The sequence below is a fragment of the Anolis sagrei genome, chromosome 1, assembly GCF_037176765.1.
Source record: "Anolis sagrei isolate rAnoSag1 chromosome 1, rAnoSag1.mat, whole genome shotgun sequence".
Lineage (NCBI taxonomy): Eukaryota > Metazoa > Chordata > Lepidosauria > Squamata > Dactyloidae > Anolis > Anolis sagrei.
This window is the reverse complement of record NC_090021.1, coordinates 1,295,321-1,320,704: the sequence shown is the minus strand read 5'-3', so window position 1 is coordinate 1,320,704 and position 25,384 is coordinate 1,295,321. Positions and strand designations below refer to the sequence as shown.

Sequence of the window (25,384 nt, the reverse complement as noted above, 5' to 3'; positions counted from 1 at the left end):
CGCCATAAGATGAGGAGGGGTCTTCCAAAACAGGGCCTCATTGGCTGTCCAGCTCTTTGAGTTGAAGGGGGTCCTCATAAGAAGGGGAGGGGTCTCCCAAAACAGAGCCTCATTGGCTTCCCAGCCCTATTCCTTTGGGTGGAAGGGGGGTCCCCATAAGAGGGGGAGGGGTCTCCCAAAACAGGGCCTCATTGGCTTCCCAGCCATATTCCTTTGGGTGGAAGGGGGTCCCCATAAGAAGAGGAGGGGTCTCCCAAAACAGGGCCTCATTGGCTTCCCAGCCATATTCCTTTGGGTGGAAGGGGGTCCCCATTAGAAGGGGAGGGGTCTCCCAAACAAGATCTCATTGGCCTCCCTGCCCTATTCCTTTGGGTGAAGGGGGTCCACATAAGATGGGGAGGGGTCTCCCAAAACAGGGCCTCATTGGCTTCCCTGCCCTATTCCTTTGGGTCGAAGGGAGTCCCCATTAGAAGGGGAGGGGTCTCCCAAACAAGATCTCATTGGCTTCCCTGCCCTATTCCTTTGGGTGGAAGGGGGTCCTCATAAGAAGGGGAGGGGTCTCCCAAACAAGATCTCATTGGCTTCCCTGCCCTATTCCTTTGGGTGAAGGGGGTCCACATAAGATGGGGAGGGGTCTCCCAAAACAGGGCCTCATTGGCTTCCCTGCCCTATTCCTTTGGGTCAAAGGGGGTCCCCATTAGAAGGGGAGGGGTCTCCCAAACAAGATCTCATTGGCTTCCCTGCCCTATTCCTTTGGGTGAAGGGGGTCCACATAAGATGGGGAGGGGTCTCCCAAAACAGGGCCTCATTGACTTCCCTGCCCTATTCCTTTGGGTCGAAGGGGGTCCCCATTAGAAGGGGAGGGGTCTCCCAAACAAGATCTCATTGGCTTCCCTGCCCTATTCCTTTGGGTGAAGGGGGTCCCCATAAGAAGGGGAAGGGTCTCCCAAAACAGGGCCTCATTGGCTTCCCTGCCCTATTTCTTTGGTTGGAAGGGGGTCCCCATAAGATGAGGAGGGGTCTCCCAAAACAGGGCCTCATTGGCTTCCCTGCCCTATTCCTTTGAGTGGAAGAGGGTCCCCATAAGAGGGGGAGGGGTCTCCCAAACAAGATCTCATTGGCTTCCCTGCCCTATTCCTTTGGGTGAAGGGGGTCCACATAAGAAGGGGAAGGGTCTCCCAAAACAGGGCCTCATTGGCTTCCCTGCCCTATTTCTTTGGTTGGAAGGGGGTCCCCATAAGATGAGGAGGGGTCTCCCAAAACAGGGCCTCATTGACTTCCCTGCCCTATTCCTTTGAGTGGAAGAGGGTCCCCATAAGAGGGGGAGGGGTCTCCCAAACAAGATCTCATTGGCTTCCCTGCCCTATTCCTTTGGGTGAAGGGGGTCCCCATAAGAAGGGGAAGGGTCTCCCAAAACAGGGCCTCATTGGCTTCCCTGCCCTATTTCTTTGGTTGGAAGGGGGTCCCCATAAGATGAGGAGGGGTCTCCCAAAACAGGGCCTCATTGGCTTCCCTGCCCTATTCCTTTGGGTGGAAGGGGATCCCCATTAGAAGGGGAGGGGTCTCCCAAACAAGATCTCATTGGCTTCCCTGCCCTATTCCTTTGGGTGAAGGGGGTCCACATAAAATGGGGAGGGGTCTCCCAAAACAGGGCCTCATTGACTTCCCTGCCCTATTCCTTTGGGTCGAAGGGGGTCCCCATTAGAAGGGGAGGGGTCTCCCAAACAAGATCTCATTGGCTTCCATGCCCTATTCCTTTGGGTGAAGGGGGTCCCCATAAGAAGGGGAAGGGTCTCCCAAAACAGGGCCTCATTGGCTTCCCTGCCCTATTCCTTTGAGTGGAAGAGGGTCCCCATAAGATGAGGAGGGGTCTCCCAAAACAGGGCCTCATTGACTTCCCTGCCCTATTCCTTTGGGTCGAAGGGGGTCCCCATTAGAAGGGGAGGGGTCTCCCAAACAAGATCTCATTGGCTTCCCTGCCCTATTCCTTTGGGTGAAGGGGGTCCCCATAAGAAGGGGAAGGGTCTCCCAAAACAGGGCCTCATTGGCTTCCCTGCCCTATTCCTTTGAGTGGAAGAGGGTCCCCATAAGATGAGGAGGGGTCTCCCAAAACAGGGCCTCATTGACTTCCCTGCCCTATTCCTTTGGGTCGAAGGGGGTCCCCATTAGAAGGGGAGGGGTCTCCCAAACAAGATCTCATTGGCTTCCCTGCCCTATTCCTTTGGGTGAAGGGGGTCCACATAAGATGGGGAGGGGTCTCCCAAAACAGGGCCTCATTGACTTCCCTGCCCTATTCCTTTGGGTCGAAGGGGGTCCCCATTAGAAGGGGAGGGGTCTCCCAAACAAGATCTCATTGGCTTCCCTGCCCTATTCCTTTGGGTGAAGGGGGTCCCCATAAGAAGGGGAAGGGTCTCCCAAAACAGGGCCTCATTGGCTTCCCTGCCCTATTTCTTTGGTTGGAAGGGGGTCCCCATAAGATGAGGAGGGGTCTCCCAAAACAGGGCCTCATTGGCTTCCCTGCCCTATTCCTTTGAGTGGAAGAGGGTCCCCATAAGAGGGGGAGGGGTCTCCCAAACAAGATCTCATTGGCTTCCCTGCCCTATTCCTTTGGGTGAAGGGGGTCCCAATAAGAAGGGGAAGGGTCTCCCAAAACAGGGCCTCATTGGCTTTCCTGCCCTATTCCTTTGAGTGGAAGAGGGTCCCCATAAGAGGGGGAGGGGTCTCCCAAACAAGATCTCATTGGCTTCCCTGCCCTATTCCTTTGGGTGAAGGGGGTCCCAATAAGAAGGGGAAGGGTCTCCCAAAACAGGGCCTCATTGACTTCCCTGCCCTATTCCTTTGGGTCGAAGGGGGTCCCCATTAGAAGGGGAGGGGTCTCCCAAACAAGATCTCATTGGCTTCCCTGCCCTATTCCTTTGGGTGAAGGGGGTCCCCATAAGAAGGGGAAGGGTCTCCCAAAACAGGGCCTCATTGGCTTCCCTGCCCTATTCCTTTGAGTGGAAGAGGGTCCCCATAAGATGAGGAGGGGTCTCCCAAAACAGGGCCTCATTGACTTCCCTGCCCTATTCCTTTGGGTCGAAGGGGGTCCCCATTAGAAGGGGAGGGGTCTCCCAAACAAGATCTCATTGGCTTCCCTGCCCTATTCCTTTGGGTGAAGGGGGTCCACATAAGATGGGGAGGGGTCTCCCAAAACAGGGCCTCATTGACTTCCCTGCCCTATTCCTTTGGGTCGAAGGGGGTCCCCATTAGAAGGGGAGGGGTCTCCCAAACAAGATCTCATTGGCTTCCCTGCCCTATTCCTTTGGGTGAAGGGGGTCCACATAAGATGGGGAGGGGTCTCCCAAAACAGGGCCTCATTGACTTCCCTGCCCTATTCCTTTGGGTCGAAGGGGGTCCCCATAAGATGGGGAGGGGTCTCCCAAAACAGGGCCTCATTGACTTCCCTGCCCTATTCCTTTGGGTCGAAGGGGGTCCCCATTAGAAGGGGAGGGGTCTCCCAAACAAGATCTCATTGGCTTCCATGCCCTATTCCTTTGGGTGAAGGGGGTCCCCATAAGAAGGGGAAGGGTCTCCCAAAACAGGGCCTCATTGACTTCCCTGCCCTATTCCTTTGGGTCGAAGGGGGTCCCCATTAGAAGGGGAGGGGTCTCCCAAACAAGATCTCATTGGCTTCCATGCCCTTTTCCTTTGGGTGAAGGGGGTCCCCATAAGAAGGGGAAGGGTCTCCCAAAACAGGGCCTCATTGGCTTCCCTGCCCTATTCCTTTGAGTGGAAGAGGGTCCCCATAAGATGAGGAGGGGTCTCCCAAAACAGGGCCTCATTGTCTTACCAGCCATATTCCTTTGGTTGAAGGGGGTCCTCATAAGAAGGGGAGGGGTCTCCCAAAACAGGGCCTCATTGGCTTCCCTGCCCTATTCCTTTGGGTGGAAAGGGGTCCCCATTAGAAGGGGAGGGGTCTCCCAAACAAGATCTCATTGGCTTCCCTGCCCTATTCCTTTGAGTTGAAGGGGGTCACCATAAGATGAGGAGGGGTCTTCCAAAACAGGGCCTCATTGTCTTCCCAGCCATATCCCTTTGGGTTTCAGGGGGTCTCCATAATAAGAGGGGGGGGGTTCCCAAAACAGAGCCTTCTTTTCTACTTTGTGGAATGAAGGGGGGGTCTCCCAAAATAGGAATCCTCTCAAGCAGCCCCCCTCTTTGTTATCCACACCCTTTCTTGTGCATTAAAGAGGGGGGGGTCCTCATAAAATGGGTTCCCCCCCACAAAACAGACCCTCCTTTCCCCCTCAGCCCCTTTTGTGTGGGGTGAAGAGGGGTCCCCATAAGCTCAAGGGACTCTCAGAACGGATTCCTGTTTTGGGGTGAAGTAGACCCTCCCTCTTCTGCTCAGCCTGTTCCCTGTGGGGGTGAAGAGGGGGCTCCCCGTTGGGGTTGTGGGTCCCACGCAAGGCGTGGCTGTGGGGTGAACGTAGGCCAACCCAAGTTCTGACCCTGCCTCCCTTTCCTCAGCCACAGCAGCGTCAACGGCGCCCTCAGCAGCAACGCGGGGGCCACGCAGATGAAGCGCCGCCCGGCCTCCGCCGTGGGCTACAAGCGGCCCATCAGCCAATACGCCCGGCTGGCCATGTCCATGGGCTCCCACCCACGCTACCGGGTGAGTCGGGGAGGCCTCGAGCAAGGGCACATACGCGGGGGGGGGGGTCACCCTCTTTTCCAGGCCTGGGCCAACTTGGGACCCCTCTCCAGGTGTTTTGGACTTCAACTCCCACCATTCCTAACAGCCGGAAGGCTGTTAGGAATTGTGGGAGTTGAAGTCCAAAACACCTGTGTTATAGAGCTAAAATTTAGGGGTCTTTGCCAGGAGGCAGAGACCAATTAGACTCATCAAAGAGTTCTTTTCCCCTGGCGAGACAGAGAAGCATCCCATATTTTTCCCTGATTTCCCAATGAAAAGTCTCACCAGTTGAAGAAAAGCCATCGAGGTTTAATGCGATTCAACTGGATCATTCGCCAAGGCTAAGCATGAGGGGAGTACACCAATACAGTCATATTTATAGCAAATTCAAAGTTGCAGAGTTCAAACTCCCCGCCCCGGCTTCCCTGTTGTTCCCCGACGTGATTGGGCGATGAGCGAACAGCTGGGAGGCGGCCCTCCCGCCCCCGGCGCCTCTGGACCAATCAGGAAGCTCCAGTGGTCTGTAGGATCCAATGGGGAGATCTCTGCCACCTGGTGGCAACAGCAAATCAGGAGAGGGAGGCAGGATGAGGGAACACAATAGAGTCTATGAGTGAGTTTTGGAGGGGAAAAGGAAATGCCATGTGGCCTGCGAGACAAAGGAAAAGTCTCAAAACAGGGCTAGTCTATTGTCCCTTGAAATATATATTATGTCTACATAGTTCATATTATCCATAGGAAGGTCCATAAAGGGAAATATATCCATGAGGGGGAAAGAGAGTCCCTTGTTGGTGAGGTGGGGGACCCTCAGGAGCCCAGGTGTGCCTCAGGTGGGAAAAGTCAAATATTTTTGTGACGTGTTTTCGGTAATAAATTGGTTACCTTCTGCTATAAACATATGAAAACAGGGTATAAAGCCTTGATTAAATGATACACACCAAACTGACCAAGGCTTAACCCTTATTATCCAGCCTGGTGTCCTTGCCCTTAGCAAAACTATAAGTTGCTCTCTCTAATGGGGGGTCATGTTCCACTTCACCTGGAGAGCTAAAGACCCCCCAAGTGGCCCCTTCCCGAGGCTGCCTCCTTCACGGCCTCCCTTTGGGCCGCGTCTCGCTTGGCTCCCTCTTGCAGGCCGAGAACATCATGTTCCTGGAGCTGGACGTCTCCCCGCCGACCATCTTTGAGTTCGAGGTCACGCGCGACCCTGCAGAGCAGGACCCCCGGGCGCTGCACCTGGAGCGCCTCACCCGCCTGGACAGCCTCCTGGAGCCGCCGGCCGCCTCCCGCATCCGGAAGTCCCGCTCCTGGTGAGCCAACACCGAGGGGACCTGGCTTCTGTGTATCGCAGTGTTTCTCAACCTGGGGGTCACGACCCCTGTAGGGGTCGCAAGGAGAGGTCACAGGGATCACCAAAGACCATCAGAAGGCACAGTATTTATTTTCCGTTGGTCTTGAGGGTTCCACATGGGAAGTTTGGCCCAATTCTGTCCTTGGTGAGGTTCGAAATGTTCCCAAATGTCAAGGTCTATTTCCCCCCAAACTCCACCAGGGTTCACATATGGGAACATTGAGTATCTGTGCCAAGTTTGCTTGAGTCCACAGTGCTCTCTGGATGTAGGTGAACTACAACTCCCAAACTCAAGGTCAATGTCCACCAAACCCTTCCAATATTTTCTCTTGGTCATGGGAGTTCTGTGTGCCAAGTTGGGTTGAATTCCATCGTTGGTGGAGTTCAGAATGCTCTTTGATTGGAGGTGGACTATAAATCCCAGCAACTAGAACTCCCAAGTGACAAAACCAATTTAATTTGCTTTTCATTCCTGTATTGCAGTCTTAATGTTGTCAATAAGGGTTCATGGTATGATATAATATGAGGTATAGCATTTGTAAGTCATATTTTTATTGGTGGAGTTCAGAATGCTCATTGATTGGAGGTGGACTATAAATCCCAGCAGCTACCACTCCCAAATCCCAACATCAATTCCTCAAGCCCACCAGTATTCAAATTTGGGTGCATTGGGTATTTGTGCCAAATTTGGTCCAATGAATTAAAATACATCCTGCATATGTTGGGGGTCACCACAACATGAAGAACTGTACTAAGGGGTCGTGACATTAGGAAGGTTGAGAAACACTGGTGTATCGGAATGGGGATATGTGTTTTGCTCATGGGGAGGCTGCCCTTGGGACCAGCATGGAGCGGCCAAAGTCCAGCAAGGAGGACTGCCCATGGGGAGGGGGCCAAAGGGGACATTGGGTCTTTCCTCCCACCGACCCCACAGGTAGAGACACTCCACTTGCTTGATTTGTTTGTTTGTTTATTTGTTTAGGACGTTTATATTCCGTCCTATCTCACCTCCACAGAGGGACTCAGGGCAGCTAACAACCGGCCCAGCATAGTGCCCACAATAAGAAAAGCATATTATTATTGTTACATCCCGAATAGACTACTGCAACGCACTCTACGTGGGATTGCCCTTGTGTTGCGGAATATACGTTACCCGAGATCATTTAGAGCACAATCAGGAAGGAAGAGGACGGAGACAGCAGTTGATTTCAGGCTTTTTACTATCAAGCTCGATAGGGTGCACAGAAAGCAATATCTGTCGCAAGTTGGAAGTCAGATTTGCTTCAGTATTTATAGCATAAAGTCACTGGTTTATACATGCGCAGAAATGTCCTGACATTTACACAGTACAATCATTAACAGTTGTTCTTCATGTATCGTTGCCAAGAACACTCTTTTGGAAAGGTCATGATGACTCCAAACATTTGTCCACCTTCGGTAATAAATTGGTTACCTTCTGCTATAAACATATGAAAATAGGGCACAAATTATTAACTTTTATAATTATTAACTTTTTACCCCTTATTTCCAGATGACATGTTCAATTGGTCTTAATTTCCTTGATCTCTTAATGATTTGTAGTTTTATATATTTATAACATAAGACTTGATTAAGGCCATCTCTTTTTAGTTAAATTCAGCCTCAATTATTTAGTTGTTAATATGAAACAACTATAACCCATGTCGGAGTCACCATTTGTTTAAAATAAAAGAATTTCTGAAATTGCCTGCTATTTACATTAAATAGTCAGGAGATGACGCTCTCTCATTATATGATCTTAAGTGTTTCAGTCTTGGATCAATAATATTGATTTTCTTATGAGCAGTCAGGTTACTGGTCAATGTCCAGCTTAAAGCTAAACATTCGGCTTGTTCAGATATTTGTTTTTTTAGAGCAAGCCATCCTAACCTCTTTATTGATTTATACCATCTGCTGATTTTCTCCCTTACTCTGCAAAATCTCCTTTTAACCGTCAGAACTAAGGTAAGACTTTTTGTTCATTTTAAATTATGATTATTATTTTTCTCCTAACGGCTGCCACACTTGAAGACTGTTCGGAAACTTCAAGTGGTCCAGCAAGCGGCAGCCAGATTGCTCACCGGAGCGTCGTACAGGGACGCACACCACCCCCCAGCTGTGTCAGCCCCACTGGCTGCCGGTTCAGTTCCGAGCACAATTCAAGGTGCTGGTTTTGACCTACAAAACCCTGTATGGTTCCTGTCCAGTGTATCTGTCCGAACGTATCTCCCTCTACGTCCCACCCCAGAATTTGAGATCATCGGGGGGGGGGGCTGCTCTCGACCCCACCTCTATCACAAGTGAGGTTGGTGGGGACGAGGAGCAGGGCCTTCTCAGTGGTGGCCCCTCACCCGTGGAACTCACTCCTGAGGGAAATTAGGGCATCAACATCCCTCCTCTCCTTCCGGAGGACCTTTGGGCAATCTGATAACTAGACAAGGACAACCGGACGAATAGGGCTGACAGGACTGACAATTGTGGAATTGGAATTTGAACTATGAGATAGCGAATGCTGACCGTCAATGAGGAGAAATTGGTGTGTATTGATTTTATGGTTGTAATGCAAGAATTGTTGTTAATTGTTAATTGATGTTATTTTGTCTTATTGCTGTTATGTGATGCGGGCATGGAATTGTGCCTTGCTTTTGTAAGCCGCCCTGAGTCCCCTTTCGGGGTGAGAAGGGCGGGGTAGAAGCAACCGAAATAAATAAATAAATAAATAATATTATTTTATTTATTTGCAGCTTTTCTATTCGGCCCTTCTCCTCACCCCGCAGGGGACTCAGGGCGGATTACAGTGTGCACATATATGGCAAACATTCAATGCCAAATTTTGACATACAAACATATACAGACATACACAGAGGCTATTTAACTTTTTCTGGCCGCTTCCATTGTCCATCTGCGATGCTGATGATGTACTTCCGCATTCCCCGCATGCTTCCCCGCTGGAATGCTTTTGCTGGAGTCTTCTTTATGGCCTCATAAATCAGTTAATTTAGCCTCCCCACACTTTAAGGTGGTACCTTATTTTCCTACTTGACAGATGCAGCTGTCTTTCGGGTTGCAAAGGTCGACAACAGGCTACACACAATTGGTTGGAAACCCACTCCAACCCGGGCTGGCTTCGAACTCATGACCTTTTTGATCAGAGTGATCTTAATGCAGCCGCACCACAATCCCGGTGCATAAATAGACACAATATAATAAAAACAGTATAAAAACAATATAAAAACATTAAATACAACGCTGAATTCAGGAGGGAGGGGGCTGATCTAGTATCCCTAGGGAGGGCATTCCACAGCCGAGGGGCCATCACCGAGAAGGCCGTGTCTCTCGTCCCCACCAAACGCAGCTGCGATGGTGGTGGGACTGAGAGCAGGGCCTCGCTGGATGATCTTAAGGTCCTGGTGGTTCTTAGAGGGAGATACGTTCGGACAGCTCAACTGGGCTATTTATTTATTTATCGTGTCAGGCAACCAAACAGTTGTATTATATTTTTGACAGAACAAACAAACAAACATACAAAAGACACAGAGTTTGCAAGCTTGGTAGTGGATTAAATGTCCTTTGAGCAGTCTCTGGCCCCTTGGAGTGCCTCTGGTGTTGCCGCAAGAAGGTCTTCCCTTGTGCATCATGTGGCAGGGCTCAGGGTGTATTGCAGCAGGTGGTCAGTGGTCTGCTCCTCTCCACACTCGCATGTTGAGGATTCCATTTTGTGGCCCCATTTCTTGAGGTTGGCTCTGCATCTCGTGATGCCAGAGCGCAGTCTGTTCAGCGCCTTTCAAGTCGCCCAGTCCTCTGTGTGCCCAGGGGGGAGTCTCTCATTGGGTATCAGCCATGGATTGAGGCTCTGGGTTTGAGCCTGCCACTTTTGGACTCTCGCTTGCTGGGGTGTTCCAGCGAGTGTCTCTGTAGATGTTAGAAAACTTTGACGTCATTGACGTGCTGGCTGATACCCAAACAAGGGATGAGCTGGAGATGTCTCTGCCTTGGTCCTTTCACTATTGGCTGCTACTTCCCGGCGGATGTCAGGTGGTGCAATACCGGCTAAGCAGTGTGATTTCTCCAGTGGTGTAGGGCGCAGGCACCCCGTGATGATGTGGCATGTCTCATTAAGAGCCACATCCACTGTTTTAGCGTGGTGAGATGTGTTCCACACTGGGCATGCGTACTCAGCAGCAGAGTAGCACAGCACAAGGGCAGATGTCTTCACTGTGTCTGGTTGTGATCCCCAGGTTGTGCCAGTCAGTTTTCGTATGATATTGTTTCTAGCACCCACTCTTTGCTTGATGTTCAGGCAGTGCTTCTTGTAGGTCAGAGAACGGTCCAGAGTGACTCCCAGGTATTTGGGTGCGCTGCAATGCGCCAGTGGGATTCCTTCTTTCCCAGGTGATAATCCTCAGAGCTCAGGATGCTTGTCTGTTCTTGAGGTGAAAGGCACATGTCTGTGTTTTAGATGGGTTAGGGATCAGCTGGCTTTCCCTGTAATAGGCAGTAAGGGCACCTAGAGCTTTGGAAAGCTTCTGTTCAACCATCTCAAAGCTCCCTGCTTGGGCTGAAACCGTTTAGGGCTTTATAGGCTAACACCAGCACTTTGAACTGTGCCCAGTAGCAAACTGGCAGCCAGTGGTGCTGGCGCAACAGAGGAGTTCTATGCTCTCTGAACACCACTCCCGTTAGCAACCTGGCTGCTGCCTGCTGGACCATTTGAAGCTTCCAAACAGTCTTCAAAGGCAACCCCACGTAGAGTGTGTTGCAGTAGTCTATTCGGGATGTAAACAGAGCTCTCGTTGGCAACTTGGCTGCTGGACCAATTGAAGCTTCTGAACAGTCTTCAAAGGCAACCCCACGTAGAAGGTGTCGTAGTAGTCTATACGGGATGTAAACAGAGCTCCCGTTAGCAACCTGGCTGCTGCCTGCTGGACTATTCGAAGCTTCCGAACAGTCTTCAAAGGCAATCCCATGTAGAGTGTGTTGCAGTAGTCTATACGGGATGTAAACAGAGCTCCCGTTAGCAACCTGGCTGCTGCCTGCTGGACCATTTGAAGCTTCCAAACAGTCTTCAAAGGCAACCCCACATAGAGTGTGTTGCAGTAATCTATACGGGATGTAAACAGAGCTCCCGTTAGCAACCTGGCTGCTGCCTGCTGGACCATTTGAAGCTTCCAAACAGTCTTCAAAGGCAACCCCATGTAGAGTGTGTTGCAGTAGTCTATACGGGATGTAAACAGAGCTCCCGTTAGCAACCTGGCTGCTGCCTGCTGGACCATTTGAAGCTTCCGAACAGTCTTCAAAGGCAACCCCACGTAGAGGGTGTTGCAGTAGTCTATACAGGATGTAAACAGAGTTCCCGTTAGCAACCTGCTGCTGGACCAATCGGAGCTTCCAGTCTTCAAAGGCAGCCCCACGTAGAGGGTGTTGCAGTAGTCTATACAGGATGTAAACAGAGCTCCTGTTAGCAACCTGGCTGCTGCCAGCTGGACTATTTAAAGCTTCCGAACAGTCTTCAAGGGCAACCCCACGTAGAGGGTGTTGCAGTAGTCTATACAGGATGTAAACAGAGTTCCCGTTAGCAACCTGCCTGCTGGACCAATCGGAGCTTCCAAACAGTCTTCAAAGGCAGCCCCACGTAGAGTGTGTTGCAGTAGTCTATACAGGATGTAAACAGAGCTCCAGTTAACAACCTGGCTGCTGCCAGCTGGACCATTTGAAGCTTCCGAACAGTCTTCAAGGGCAACCCCACGTAGAGTGTGTTGCAGTAGTCTATAAGGGATGTAAACAGAGCTCCCGTTAGCATCCTGGCTACTGCCAGCTGGACTATTCGAAGCTTCCTAACAGTCTTCAAAGGCAACCCCACATAGAGGGTGTCGCCGTAGTCTATACGGGATGTAAACAGAGCTCCCGTTAGCAACCTGGCTGCTGCCAGCTAGACTATTTGAAGCTTCCGAACAGTCTTCAAGGGCAACCCCACGTAGAGTGTGTTGCAGTAGTCTATAAGGGATGTAAACAGAGCTCCCGTTAGCAACCTGCCTGCTGGACCAATCGGAGCTTCCGAACAGTCTTCAAAGGCAACCCCACATAGAGTGTGTTGCAGTAGTCTATACGGGATGTAAACAGAGCTCCCATTAGCAACCTGGCTGCTGCCTGCTGGACTATTTAAAGCTTCCGAACAGTCTTCAAGGGCAACCCCACGTAGAGGGTGTTGCAGTAGTCTATACAGGATGTAAACAGAGTTCCCGTTAGCAACCTGCCTGCTGGACCAATCGGAGCTTCCAAACAGTCTTCAAAGGCAGCCCCACGTAGAGGGTGTTGCAGTAGTCTATACAGGATGTAAACAGAGCTCCCGTTAGCAACCTGGCTGCTGCCAGCTGGAATATTTAAAGCTTCCAAACAGTCTTCAAGGGCAACCCCACGTAGAGTGTGTTGCAGTAGTCTATAAGGGATGTAAACAGAGCTCCCGTTAGCAACCTGTCTGCTGGACCAATCGGAGCTTCCGAACAGTCTTCAAAGGCAACCCCACATAGAGTGTGTTGCAGTAGTCTATACGGGATGTAAACAGAGCTCCCATTAGCAACCTGGCTGCTGCCTGCTGGACCATTTGAAGCTTCTGAACAGTCTTCAAAGGCAACCCCACGTAGAGTGTGTTGCAGTAGTCTATACAGGATGTAAACAGAGTTCCCGTTAGCAACCTGCTGCTGGACCAATCGGAGCTTCCAGTCTTCAAAGGCAGCCCCACGTAGAGGGTGTTGCAGTAGTCTATACAGGATGTAAACAGAGCTCCCGTTAGCAACCTGGCTGCTGCCAGCTGGAATATTTAAAGCTTCCGAACAGTCTTCAAGGGCAACCCCACGTAGAGGGTGTTGCAGTAGTCTATACAGGATGTAAACAGAGTTCCCGTTAGCAACCTGCTGCTGGACCAATCGGAGCTTCCAAACAGTCTTCAAAGGCAGCCCCACGTAGAGTGTGTTGCAGTAGTCTATACGGGATGTAAACAGAGCTCCCGTTAGCAACCTGGCTGCTGCCTGCTGGACTATTTGAAGCTTCCAAACAGTCTTCAAAGGCAACCCCACATAGAGGGTGTTGCAGTAGTCTATACGGGATGTAAACAGAGCTCCCGTTAGCAACCTGGCTGCTGCCAGCTGGACTATTTGAAGCTTCCGAACAGTCTTCAAGGGCAACCCCACGTAGAGTGTGTTGCAGTAGTCTATACGGGATGTAAACAGAGCTCCCGTTAGCACCCTTCCTGCTGCCTGCTGGACTATTTGAAGCTTCCGAACAGTCTTCAAGGGCAACCCCACGTAGAGTGTGATGCAGTAGTCTATACGGGATGTAAACAGAGCTCCCGTTAGCAACCTGGCTGCTGCCAGATGGACTATTTGAAGCTTCTGAACAGTCTTCAAGGGCAGCCCCACGTAGAGTGTGTTGCAGTAGTCTATTCGGGGATGTAAACAGAGCGTGGACTACCGTGGCCGTGGGATGCTCTAGTTCTGCTCCATTCTTCTTCTTCTTCCATGACCTTCTCTCTCTCTCTCTCTGGCTTCCTCTCCAGGGTCCAGGCCCCTCGCTCCCTGCCCTCGTCAACCAGCCACGTCTCGCTGGTCTCCGGCTCACAGACCCCTCCCACGGTGGTGGCAGCAGCAGCAGTGGCTCATCAGTAGTGTCTGTCCCCCCCCCCCACCCACCCCCCAATCCCCTCTCCCCCCCTCCCACCCTCCGTGGTCCAGGGAGGGTCTCCCCTGCACTAACTCTCCCCTGTCTGTAGCTCCTTCTTGTCTATGTCTGTCTGTCCATCCGTCTGTCTGTCTGTAGGAGGAGGAGATGGCTCCTGGGTGGGGGGGGGGGTGCCCTCCTTGGATCTCTCCACTCTATTTATTTAACATATTTATTTATGGTGTGTCTTCGTGATGATGATGATGATGATGATGATGATGATGATGATGATGATGATGGGGGTGGTGGTGTTAGACTGAGTGGTGCCCCTCTTCGGCCAATGCACAATGTTCCTAGAAGGCAACCCTGGCTTTCTCCTCCATCCTGTGGATATTCAGAGCACATTCTTTGGGGAAGAGGCTGCTGAGCATGATGCGCTGGGTGGCCACAGTGGTTCATAGGGGTCCTCCCACCCCACCCCACCCCACCCCACCTCCTTTTCTCAGAGATACTGGGAGTCGTAGTCGGCCTTGTGGCGTGTGTGTGCAGGAACTCATCTCCTCTCCCACCTTCTGACCCCAAATCCCATAGAACAGACTCCATGTTTGCACAGAAAGAACATGGGCTCCCATTGTGGAAATGCTGCATGAGGGCGGGGTGGGGTGTTGGCATTATTCCATGCTCCTCTCCCTCCGTCCCTTGACAGAAACAACATGGCTCAAGCACTGAGCTTCTGGTCACCCACTGTCATGTTCTGCAGTTGGTGGTGGTTGGTAGTGGTAGGCCTAGCAGTTGGTGATGGAAGGGTTAATGTAAGTCTTAGTTCTAAAGGGTTGAGTAAACTGTAAGTAAGAGTTCATGGGTGAAAGCAATTAAGGGTGGAGGCATGCAAGAGATAGGCTGCATCTGGGTGTCTCTGGATATAAGGAGGTAGCCTTGGGACTGATCTTTGGGAGAAAAGTATTTTGTCACGATGCCAGGGCTCTGCCTTATTCAGGTGGAGATGAACCAAACAAACTCCCAGTTTGTGTTAAAAGAAACAGCATGGTATACAAGAGATAGGCTGCATCTGGGTGTCTCTGGATATAAGGAGCTAGCCTTGGGACTGATCTTTGGGAGAAAAGTATTCTATCATGATGCCAGGGCTCTGCCTTATTCAGGTAGAGATGAACCAAACAAACTCCCAGTTTGTGTTAAACTATTTTGGAAAAGCATGGTATGCAAGAGATAGGCTGCATCTGGGTGTCTCTGGATATAAGGAGCTAGCCTTGGACTGATCTTTGGGAGAAAAGTATTCTATCATGATGCCAGGGCTCTGCCTTATTCAGGTAGAGATGAACCAAACAAACCCCCAGTTTGTGTTAAACAATTTTATTAAAGCAACTCACCTCCTCGCCTATCTTCTGCCCTCAAAACCCATAGAACAGACTCCCTGTTTGCACAGAAAGAACCTGGGATCCCATTGTGGAAATGCTGCATGAGGGCAAGGTGGGGTGTTGGCATTACTCCGTGCTCCTCTCCCCACCCCCCACCCCCCATGACGGAGCGCCCTCTCCCTCCGTCCCTTGACAGAAACAACATGGCTCAAGCACTGAGCGTCTGGTCATCCACTGTCATGTTCTGCAGTTGGTGGTGGTTGGTGGTGGTAGGCCTAGCAGTTGGTGATGGAAGGGTTAATGTCAGTCTTAGTTCTAAAGGGTTGAGTAATCTGCAAGTAAGAGTTCATGGGTGAAAGCAGTTAAGAGTGGAGGCATTCAAGAGACAGGCTGCAGCTGGGTGTTTCTGGGTATAAAGAGCTAGCCTTGGGACTGATCTTCAGGAGAAAAGTATTCTATCATGATGCCAGGGCTCTGCCTTATTCAGGTAGAGATGAACCAAACAAACTCCCAGTTTGTGTTAAACTATTTTGGAAAAGCATGGTATGCAAGAGATAGGCTGCATCTGGGGGTTTCTGGGTATAAAGACCTAGCCTTGGGTCTGATCTTTGGGAGAAAAGTATTCTATCATGATGCCAGGGCTCTGCCTTATTCAGGTAGAGATGAACCAAACAAACTCCCAGTTTGTATTAAACAACTTAATTAAATCAACTCACCTCCTCGCCTACCTTTTGCCCCCAAATCCCATAGAACAGACTCCCTGTTTGCACATAAAGAACCTGGGCTACCATTGTGGAAATGCTGCATGAGGGTGGGGTGGGATGTTGGCATTATTCCATGCTCCTCTCCCCCCCCCCCTTCTCCCCATGACAGAGTGCCCTCTTCCTCCATCCCTTGACAGAAACAGCATGGTATGCAAGAGATAGGCTGCATCTGGGTGTTTCTGGGTATAAGGAGCTAGCCTAAGGTCTGATCTTTGGGAGAAAAGTATTCTATCACTATGCCTGGGCTCTGCCTTATTCAGGTAGAGATGAACCAAACAAACTCCCAGTTTGTGTTAAACAATTTAATTAAAGCAACTCACCTCCTCTCCTACCTTCTGCCCCCAAATCCCATAGAACAGACTCCCTGTTTGCACAGAAAGAACCTAGGCTGCCATTTTGGAAATGCTTGCATGAGGGTGGGGTGGGATGTTGGCATTATTCCATGCTCCTCTCCCCCCCCCCCCACCTTCTCCCCATGACAGAGTGCCCTCTTCCTCCATCCCTTGACAGAAAAAGCATAGTATGCAAGAGATAGGCTGCATCTGGGTGTTTCTGGATATAAGGAGCTAGCCTTGGGATTAATCTCCAGGAGAAAAGTATTCTGTCATGATGCCAGGGCTCTGCCTTATTCAGGTAGAGATGAACCAAACAAACTCCCAGTTTGTATTTAACAATTTAATTAAATTAACTCACCTCCTCTCCTACCTTCTGCCCCCAGACTCCCTGTTTGCACATAAAGAACCTGGGCTTCCATTGTGGAAATGCTGCATGAGGGTGGGGTGGGATGCTGACATTATTCCATGCTCCTCTCCCCCCCCCCCCCCTTCTCCCCATGACAGAGCGCCATATCCCTCCGTCCCTTGACAGAAACAGCATGGTATGCAAGGGATAGACTGCATCTGGGTGTTTCTGAATATAAAGGGCTAGCCTTGGGACTGATCTTTGGGAGAAAAGTATTCTATCACTATGCCTGGGCTCTGCCTTATTCAGGTAGAGATGAACCAAACAAACTCCCAGTTTGTGTTAAACAATTTAATTAAAGCAGCACTTACTGTCTGGCTGTTTTAATAGTCCAAAACATAAAACACAAAGATAGCACTCAGCCACAGAATATAAAACAAAACTATCAGCAAACACTGTTGCAGGTTCAAGACAACACTGTAGTCAAAAGGTCCAGTCCAGTGGTCAAACCTTGAGAGTTGAGTGAACAAAGTCCAGGGATCAAGAGTCTATAACATAGTCAAAAGTCAGTTCAGAGATTCAAGGTTTCAGGATTCCAAGAGTACAGGTGACAGGTCAGGATACTGAAAATCCTCAAACCTGGGGGAAAACCAGCAGCATCTACCACCAAAATAAGACAAATACAGTCCCAAAGCTTGCTCCTTATATCCAGAAATACCCAGCTGCAACCTATTTCTTGCATGCCTCCACCCTTAATTGCTTTCACCCATGAACTCTTACTGGTTACTCAACCCTTTAGAACTAAGACTTACATTAACCCTTCCATCACCAACTGCTAGGCCTACCACCACCAACCACCACCAACTGCAGAACATGATACATGACACCCACAAGGCACCTGTTACGTTGTGATGGAGGGCGGAGATGTTCTGCCTTGTGGAAAACAGCCACAAAGTGGAAAGGTGGGCCCCTGGCACCTTTCCCTGCTGAGTTACCCACAATCCCCTTGGACCGGCAGCTGAGGGAGCTAGTCGACCATTCAAGGTCATCACCAGAAGGGATTCCTGTGGCTAAACTCAGCAGAGGAGAGCGGAGCTTGCACACAAAGGTGGATCTCCCACTCCAAAGCTTCCTTGTGGTCAGCGTTTCTGTCTCATGGCTTCCCTTTGGGTGCGTTGGCTGCTCTGTGGCTGCCACTAAAATGGCCCAACTGGAAGGAAGAAATGAGTAGTGTTCCCTCACTTATCGTGGGAGTTACATTCCAGGACCACCCGTGAAAAGTGAAAATCCGCAAAGTAGGGACGCTTTATATGCATATAGTGTTCCAAGGGTGAGGCAGAAGTGAGGAGAGATTTAAGGGCACCACACACCTTTTTTGCTAGCTATCTCTGCTTTGGGTTGTTGTAGGTTTTTCAGACTATATGGCCATGTTCTAGAAGCATTCTCTCCTGACGTTTCACCTAGAATCATAGAATCCAAGAGTTGGAAGAGACCTCATGGGCCATCATCCAGTCCAACCCCATTCTGCCAAGAAGCAGGAATATTGCATTCAAATCACCCCTGATAGATGGCCATCCAGCCTCTGTTTAAAAGCTTCCAAAGAAGGAGCCTCCACCACACTCCGGGGCAGAGAGTTCCACTGTTGAACAGCTCTCACAGTCAGGAAGTTCTTCCTCGTGTTCAGATGGAATCGCCTCTCTTCTAGTTTGAAGCCATTGTTCCATTGCGTCCTAGTCTCCATGAAAGCAGAAAACAAGCTTGCTCCCTCCTCCTCCCTGTGGCTTCCTCTCATATATGTATACATGGCTATCATATCTCCTCTCAGCCTTCTCTTCTTCAGGCTAAACATGCCCAGTTCCCTAAGCCGCTCCTCACAGGCCTTGTTCTCCAGACCCTTGATCATTTTAGTCGCCCTCCTCTGGACACATTCCATCTTGTCAATATCTCTCTTGAATTGTGGTGCCCAGAATTGGACACAATATTCCAGATGTGGTCTAACCAAAGCGGAATAGAGCATGGGGAGCATTACTTCCCTAGATCTAGACACTAGGCTCCTATTGATGAGGTCTCACAACCTCTAAGGATGCTTGCCATAGATGCAGGTGAAACATCAGGAGAGAATGCTTCTAGAACATAGCCATATAGCCCAAAAAACCTGCAACAAGCCAGTGATTCCAGCCATGAAAGCCTTCGACAATACATTATCGCTGCTTTGCTTTGCAATGGAGGGTAAAACCTCCTTCCAAACTGCATTGTTGCCAGGAGGCGGGATTAGAATGCCGTTTCGGGCAACGGCAACCAGTCATAAGCTGGGAGGCAAAAACCTGCGAAACAGCGAGTTCACAAAAAGTGAACCACGAAGTAGCGAGGGAACACTGTAGTCCGATGGCAAGCGCTGGGTGCCGCTACCTTAGTGCTGCCCTTCAGCCCAAGCATCAAGGGTACCATGGCTGGCCACATCAAGTAAAAGGGCTGCCCGAAAATAATGTGTTGTGATAGTGGCCACAAAGAAACCCATTGACCACTTGCAGTGGCAACCACGGTGGGTGGCCGAAAGTGGGGAAACCTAGGAGACGGGTCACTGCCTTTCTTTGGGGCTGCAATCAGGAGGGAGGGGTCCGGATCCCCTTGCCTTGCCCTGCAGAACAACTCTTCCTGCCTTCTCTGTGTCACGTTTGGTGGCTTGCTTCACTGAGCTTGGGCTGCCAAGTCCTTCCTTGTTCTTGGCTGGGGACCCTGTGGCTCTTTGCAGCCCTCATTTCCCTGAGAAGCAGCCCAAGTCAGAGGAAGAGGGACACCCCCTTTCCACCCTGAAGGCGCCCCCAAGGAACAAATCCCCACTGCCACAAAGAAGGGGATATCCTGTGGTTAGGATCCCGATTCAGAGGGGGGCACTGGACACCAGGCCAAGGCACTGGGAGAGCTTCCTTGTGCTCCGTCTTCGCTCTGTTCCTTGCCCACCAATGTGCACTTATGGGAACCCCATGGGGGACCCCAGGAAGCAGAGGAGTACACGGGCAGCACAGTGCGGGCAGTACGGCTGCCGCAACCTGCCAGAGCACCCCTTCCCCTCCATTCTTCACTGGTGTGGTTTGAACTCACTCACTGCTTCCCCCCCCCCCCCAAAGCAATGTCTCTGAAATACAGCGATGTGTCCATGGTTGGGGGCCAGGCACATGCACATCCAGACAGGGGGTCCTCTGGGTGCCCCTTCCAGCACAAAAAGAAAGGTGGCAACCAGGACATTTCCGGGACGCAAAGCACCTTGAGGCACACCTGAGAATCCTTGGATGAGCTGGTGACTGGCTGGCTTTTGGCCCGTCGGAGGCAAGGAAAGGCTCTTCTCTGGAGATCAAGCAAAGCCAAGGAGGCGCTTCCTTCCCATGTGCACTCAGTGTCTCTCCAGCCTCCGGCCAAGGAGTTATTTTCACCTCTCGAGGTCAGGCTGAGAGATGCTTGGCAAGGCTCCTCCACTGGCTTGGGCTGAAACACATTGATTCTATCTCAGTTCCGGGCAGATGTTGACTCTCCTGGAGCTGGTGACCCTGAGCTTCGAAGCCTGGGCTGAAACACATTGATTCTATCTCAGTTCCGGGCAGATGTTGACTCTCCTGGAGCTGGTGACCCTGAGCTTCGGATCCTGGGCTGAAACACATTAATTCTATCTCAGTTCCGGGCAGATGTTGACTCTCCTGGAGCTGGTGACCCTGAGCTTCGGATCCTGGGCTGAAACACATTGATTCTATCTCAGTTCCGGGCAGATGTTGACTCTCCTGGAGCTGGTGACCCTGAGCTTCGGATCCTGGGCTGAAACACATTGATTCTATCTCAGTTCCGGGCAGATGTTGACTCTCCTGGAGCTGGTGACCCTGAGCTTCGGATCCTGGGCTGAAACACATTGATTCTATCTCAGTTCCGGGCAGATGTTGACTCTCCTGGAGCTGGTGACCCTGAGCTTCAGGAACGGGCAGAGGACATCCTTGGAGAACGGAGCGGACGTTTCCTCACACCGAAGGGCATACAACCAAAGCGTAAACGGCAGCAACAGCACACGTCCTTTGATGCCCAAGTGCTCTTTTTGCGCTGCCTGCTCACTCTCTCTCTCTCTCTCTCTGGACGCTCTCCTGCACTCCTCGTCTCTCAGTCTGCCGCTGGCCTCCAGGACGTTTGAGCACAAGACTAAACCCCAGGACAATTGTACAGAAATGCTGATCCTTGGCAGGCACGAGGGCCCGTTGCTGGCGCTGTGACGGTGGGCTGAGTGGCCCCTCACCCCTGCGGCCGCAACCCAAGCTGTAGGCTTCCGATGTTCCTTGTTCTATGTATGTGGGCGAGTCTGTATTTACGTGCGAGTGTTCTGTGGCGGGTGCGTGTGTGGGCGTCTGGTTGGGGAAACGCTTGTGGGGTCTCCTCTGGGTGGGAGGGAGGGAGGGAGGGTCCGAAAGCGGGAGGAGGGAGGGAAGGAGGGGTCTGTTGGTGGGTTGGTTGGCAGGCAAGGCGGCCGGGACCAAACTCTTTGTGCCTGTTGCTGTGGTGATTCCCTTACTTAGGCAGTCTGAAGTCGGTGTTTGGTGGCCCACGCTTGTCGCTCTCTCTCTCTCTCTCTACGTATGAATATACAGGACATGTTATGCATACCTATATTATACCAAGTGTACTGGCAGATGCTGTTCCCCACAACCCCCCCCCCTCCTCTGGTTCTGCTCTTCGAACACACCTATCACGTTGCTCCAACCCGGTGCCGGCCTGGAGAGGTGGCACCGGAGCAGCACCGCAACCGAGCCCCAGCCGTGACAATAAAGAAATGAGCATTGTCCAAACGGAGAGAGAGAGGGCTGCCTCCTTCATTGGGGTCTCTTAAAGATGGGGGGGGGGGGAGAAGGGGGGATACGGCCTGTAACAGATCACATACAGTCATATAGAGTTGGAAGAGACTCTAAAGGGACATACAGTCAGAGGCGGCCCTAGGTAATTTTCAACGGTAAGCAAACAGTATTTTGGCGCCCCCCCCCCCAACCAATAATTGATATATTTTTTTCTGTTTGTCGTGGGAGTTCTGTGTGCCATATTTGGTTCAATTCCATCATTGGTGGAGTTCAGAATGCTCTTTGATTGTAGGTGAACTATACATCCCAGTAACTACACTTGCCGCACTTGCTCCCTTGCCTGGCCCGCTTTGGGTCCGGAGGCGTGCCTGAAGACCCCGGCGTGTGCACCAAAAGTCGCCTCTTCTCCTGACTTTCTCCTCAGCCATTGGGACTAAGAGAGAGAGAGAGAGAGGTGGAGATGCCCACCTTTCCTGAAGGTAGGCGCAAAAACAAAGGAGGGAGCGGAGGTGAGAGATACCTCCAGCCGGAGGGGCTCTCTCTCTCTCTCTCTTTCAGTCCCAATGGCTGAAGAGAAAGTCAGGAGAAGAGGCGACTTTTGGTGCGCACGCTGGGGTCTTCAGACACGCCTCCGGACCCAAAGCGGGCCAGGCGTGGCAGCTCTGCCCCTTGGCCCACCCACGAATGGGAAGAGGAGAGGAGGCGGGTGGAGCGCCAGGGGGAGCCAGCCATGGGGAAGGGATCGAACGCGGAGAACGATTGAGCGCCGGCTCTGCTCGCGCACCCGGTGGCCAGGTGGAGCAGGAATGAGGGGCTAGGCGAGGCTCAAGGGCCCGGCCCCTTTGGGAAGAGGATCACCCGGCAGCGAGGCAAGAAGGCTGAGGCTCCCCCCGGACTGCTAGGGCTGTTGTGAGCTGAGGGGCGCTCCTCAAGTGGCGGTCGAGGGGCATTTACAGAGGCACCTCTGCACCCCTGGCAAAAAAAAAAGTGTTCTGCGACCGCTTACTTTGCGTAATGGACGAGCCACCCCTGCATACGGTCCAAACCATTTCTGCCAGGCTGGAAAAGCTCAATCAAGGTCCCCCCGACAGATGACCACCCAGCAGCAAAGGATCCAGGCCCGGAGACAATGGGGACCCTGAAGGCCACCCAGTCCAGCCACCTCCTCCCACGCAGGAAGACACACTCATCCATGTCAGGTCCCTTTGCAAACAGATCTTACTTACTTTTACTTAGGTCAGTGTTTCTCAACCTGGGGGTCGGGACCCCTGGGGGGGTCACGAGGGGGTGTCAGAGGGGTCACCAAAGAGCATCACAAAACACAGTATATTCCGTTGGTCATGGGGGTTTTGTGTGAGAAGTCTGACTCAACTCAATCGTTGGTGGGGTTCAGAATGCTCCTTGAGTGTAGGTGAACTATAAACCCCAGCAACTACAACTCCCAAATGTCAAAGTCTATTTTTCTCAAACTCCAACAGTCTTCACATTTGGTCATATTTATTTATTTATTATTTGAACTTATATGTCGCCACTCCCCTGTCGCTCGGAGCAGCTTACAAGAACAGGCTAAATCGAACACAATTTAAAAACAATCAGAGATCAAAGGCCCGTCGAAATAGATATGTCTTCCATGCCCTGCGGAAAGCTGATAAATCCCGCAAGGCACGGACTTCAGGTGGCAGAGTATTCCAGAGCGATGGTGCCACTGCTGTGAAGGCTCTGCGTCTGGTTGCTGTTAGGCGCAAGGTCTTGACACTGGGGACTTCCAATAGATCTTGGTCCCTCAGAGCGGAGGATCTCTGGGGTTGGGAGGGGGTGAGGCTGGTCCCTCAGGTACATCGGCCCCAGACCATGCAAGGCCTTCAAGGTGAGTACCATCCCTTGGAAAGTGATCCGGTGCTTAATGGGTAACCAATACAGCTGTAGTAAGATTGGGGTGATGTGGCATCTCATCAGAATTCCCGCAAGAAGCCGAGCAGCTGCATTTTGTACCAACTTGAGCTTCCGGATCACCGACAGAGGAAGGCCAATGTAGAGGGCGTTACAGTAGTCCAGTCTTGAGATGACCGTGGCCAGGTTGTCCCTGGACAGGGAGGGGGCCAGCCATCTAGCCTGCCGCAGGTGAGAGAAAGAAGGCGGTTCTGCTCACGGCAGAGAGAGACCTGGGCCTCCCTCGTCAGCAGAGGGTCCAAAAGGACTCCCAGACACTTGACCAACGATGACGGGCGTAGCGCCTTGCCATCCAGGGTAGGCAGCTGGATGTCCCCACTGCCCGGTCGACCCAGCCGTAGGATCTCCGTCTTTGCTGGATTCACCCTCAACCTGCAGGCACGCAGCCATCCAGTCATGGCCTCGAGGCACTGATGGAAACAATTGGGGACAGAGTCCGGTCGGCCTTCCATCTTCAGCACCAGCTGAGTGTCATCGGCGTACTGGTAACACTCCAGCCCAAAACCTCGAACCAGCTGAGCAAATGGTCGCATAGAGATGTTAAACACCAGAGGGGAGAGAATGGCCCCCTGAGGAGGAACCCCACAAGAGAGAGAGAGGGGGGGACCTCTCGGAGACCAGGCATCCCCTCTCCACTCGCTGTCCACGGTTGTGAAGGAAGGAGGATGGCCAGTTTAAAGCTCTCCCCCTGACTCACTCCAGCAACAGCAAGGCGGTGGGTCAAAAGATTGTGGTATCAATGCTAAGTTTGGTCCAGATCTATCATTGCTTGAGTCCACAGTGCTCTCTGGAGGTAGGTGAACTACAACTCCCAAACTTGAGGTCACTGCTCACCAAACCCTTCCAATATTTTCTGTTGGCCATGGGAGGTCTGTGTGCCAAGCTTAGTTCAATTCCATTGTTGACGGAATTCAGAACGCTCTGATTGTAGGTTGACTATAAATGCCAGCAACTACAACTCCCGAATGACAAATCCCCCCCCCCCCCACCCCCCCCACCCCCTACACACACACACCAGTATTCCAATTTGGGCCTATTGGGTATTTGTGCCAATTTTGGTCCAGTGAATGAAAATACATCCGGCATATCAGATATTTACATTACAATTCATAACAGGAGCAAAATTGTTCTGAAGTAGCCATGAAAATAATTTTATGGTTGGGGGTCACCACAATATTAGGAACGGTATCAAGGGGTTGTGGCATTAGGAAGGCTGACAACCACCGACTTAGGTGATTGCTTGTAGCCCAAGGATGGGGGTCCACCAAGTGTGGTGTCTTGCCAGTGGGTCCGTAGGTGGCTATGGAGCCCTATTCTTGATCCGCATGCTCTTTCTCCCACAGTGAGGACATGGGTTTCCAAGTGGATGGCGGTCCTGGTCAGGGTTGGCTTGACGTGCCTTCCTCTTGGCACATTCCTCCCTTTCGCCCTCCATTCGTACCTCTTTGAATTCTGCAGCACTGCTGGTCGCAGCTGACCTCCATCTAGAGCGCTCAAGGGCCAGGGCTTCCCAGTTCTCTCACAGTCTATGCCACGGTTTTTAAGGTTGGCTTTACGCCCCTCATTCAATCTCTTTTCCTGTCCACCAACATTATGTTTCACATTCTTAAGCTGGGAGTATAGTAGCTGAGAGGAAACAAACAAGGACATCTAATCACTTCTCAACAAAAGTTTGCTCCAGGCACTGTCAGGCCATTATATGCTAATCAAGGTGGTCAGTTGAAGCATTCACACCTAGCTCCAGCAGACAAGAGTCTTTTGTCCCACCCTGGACATCATTCCACAGATACATAAACCCTTTTTCCTAGTTCCAACAGACCTCACTACCTCTGAGGATGCTTGCCATAGATCGAGGCGAAACGTCAGGAGAGAATGCCTCTAGACCATGGCCAGATAGCCCGAAAAACCCTACAACAACCCAGTACAGTAACTGCTTTGGGAGATGGTGATCTTTGTGCATTTCGACAACGTGGCCAGTCCAACGGAGTTGATGGTGGAGGACCATCGCTTCAATGCTGGTGGTCTTTGCTTCTTCCAGCACGCTGACATTTGTCCGCTGTCTTCCCAAGAGATTTACAGGATTTTCCGGA

General features: G+C 51.4%; 1 protein-coding gene across 1 annotated transcript in view; it reads left to right on the top strand.

Annotated features, from left to right (window-relative positions):
* KIF3C (kinesin family member 3C) overlaps positions 1-15,176 on the top strand; it is a 61,254-nt gene extending 46,078 nt beyond the window's left edge. Inside the window, exons 7-9 of the mRNA XM_060754805.2 lie at positions 4,510-4,654; positions 5,810-5,985; positions 13,597-15,176. Of these exons, the coding sequence (XP_060610788.2) occupies positions 4,510-4,654; positions 5,810-5,985; positions 13,597-13,705 (430 nt within the window). The 3' untranslated portion in view covers positions 13,706-15,176. The remainder of the gene's footprint in view (positions 1-4,509; positions 4,655-5,809; positions 5,986-13,596) is intronic.
* The last annotated feature ends 10,208 nt before the right edge of the window (positions 15,177-25,384 follow it).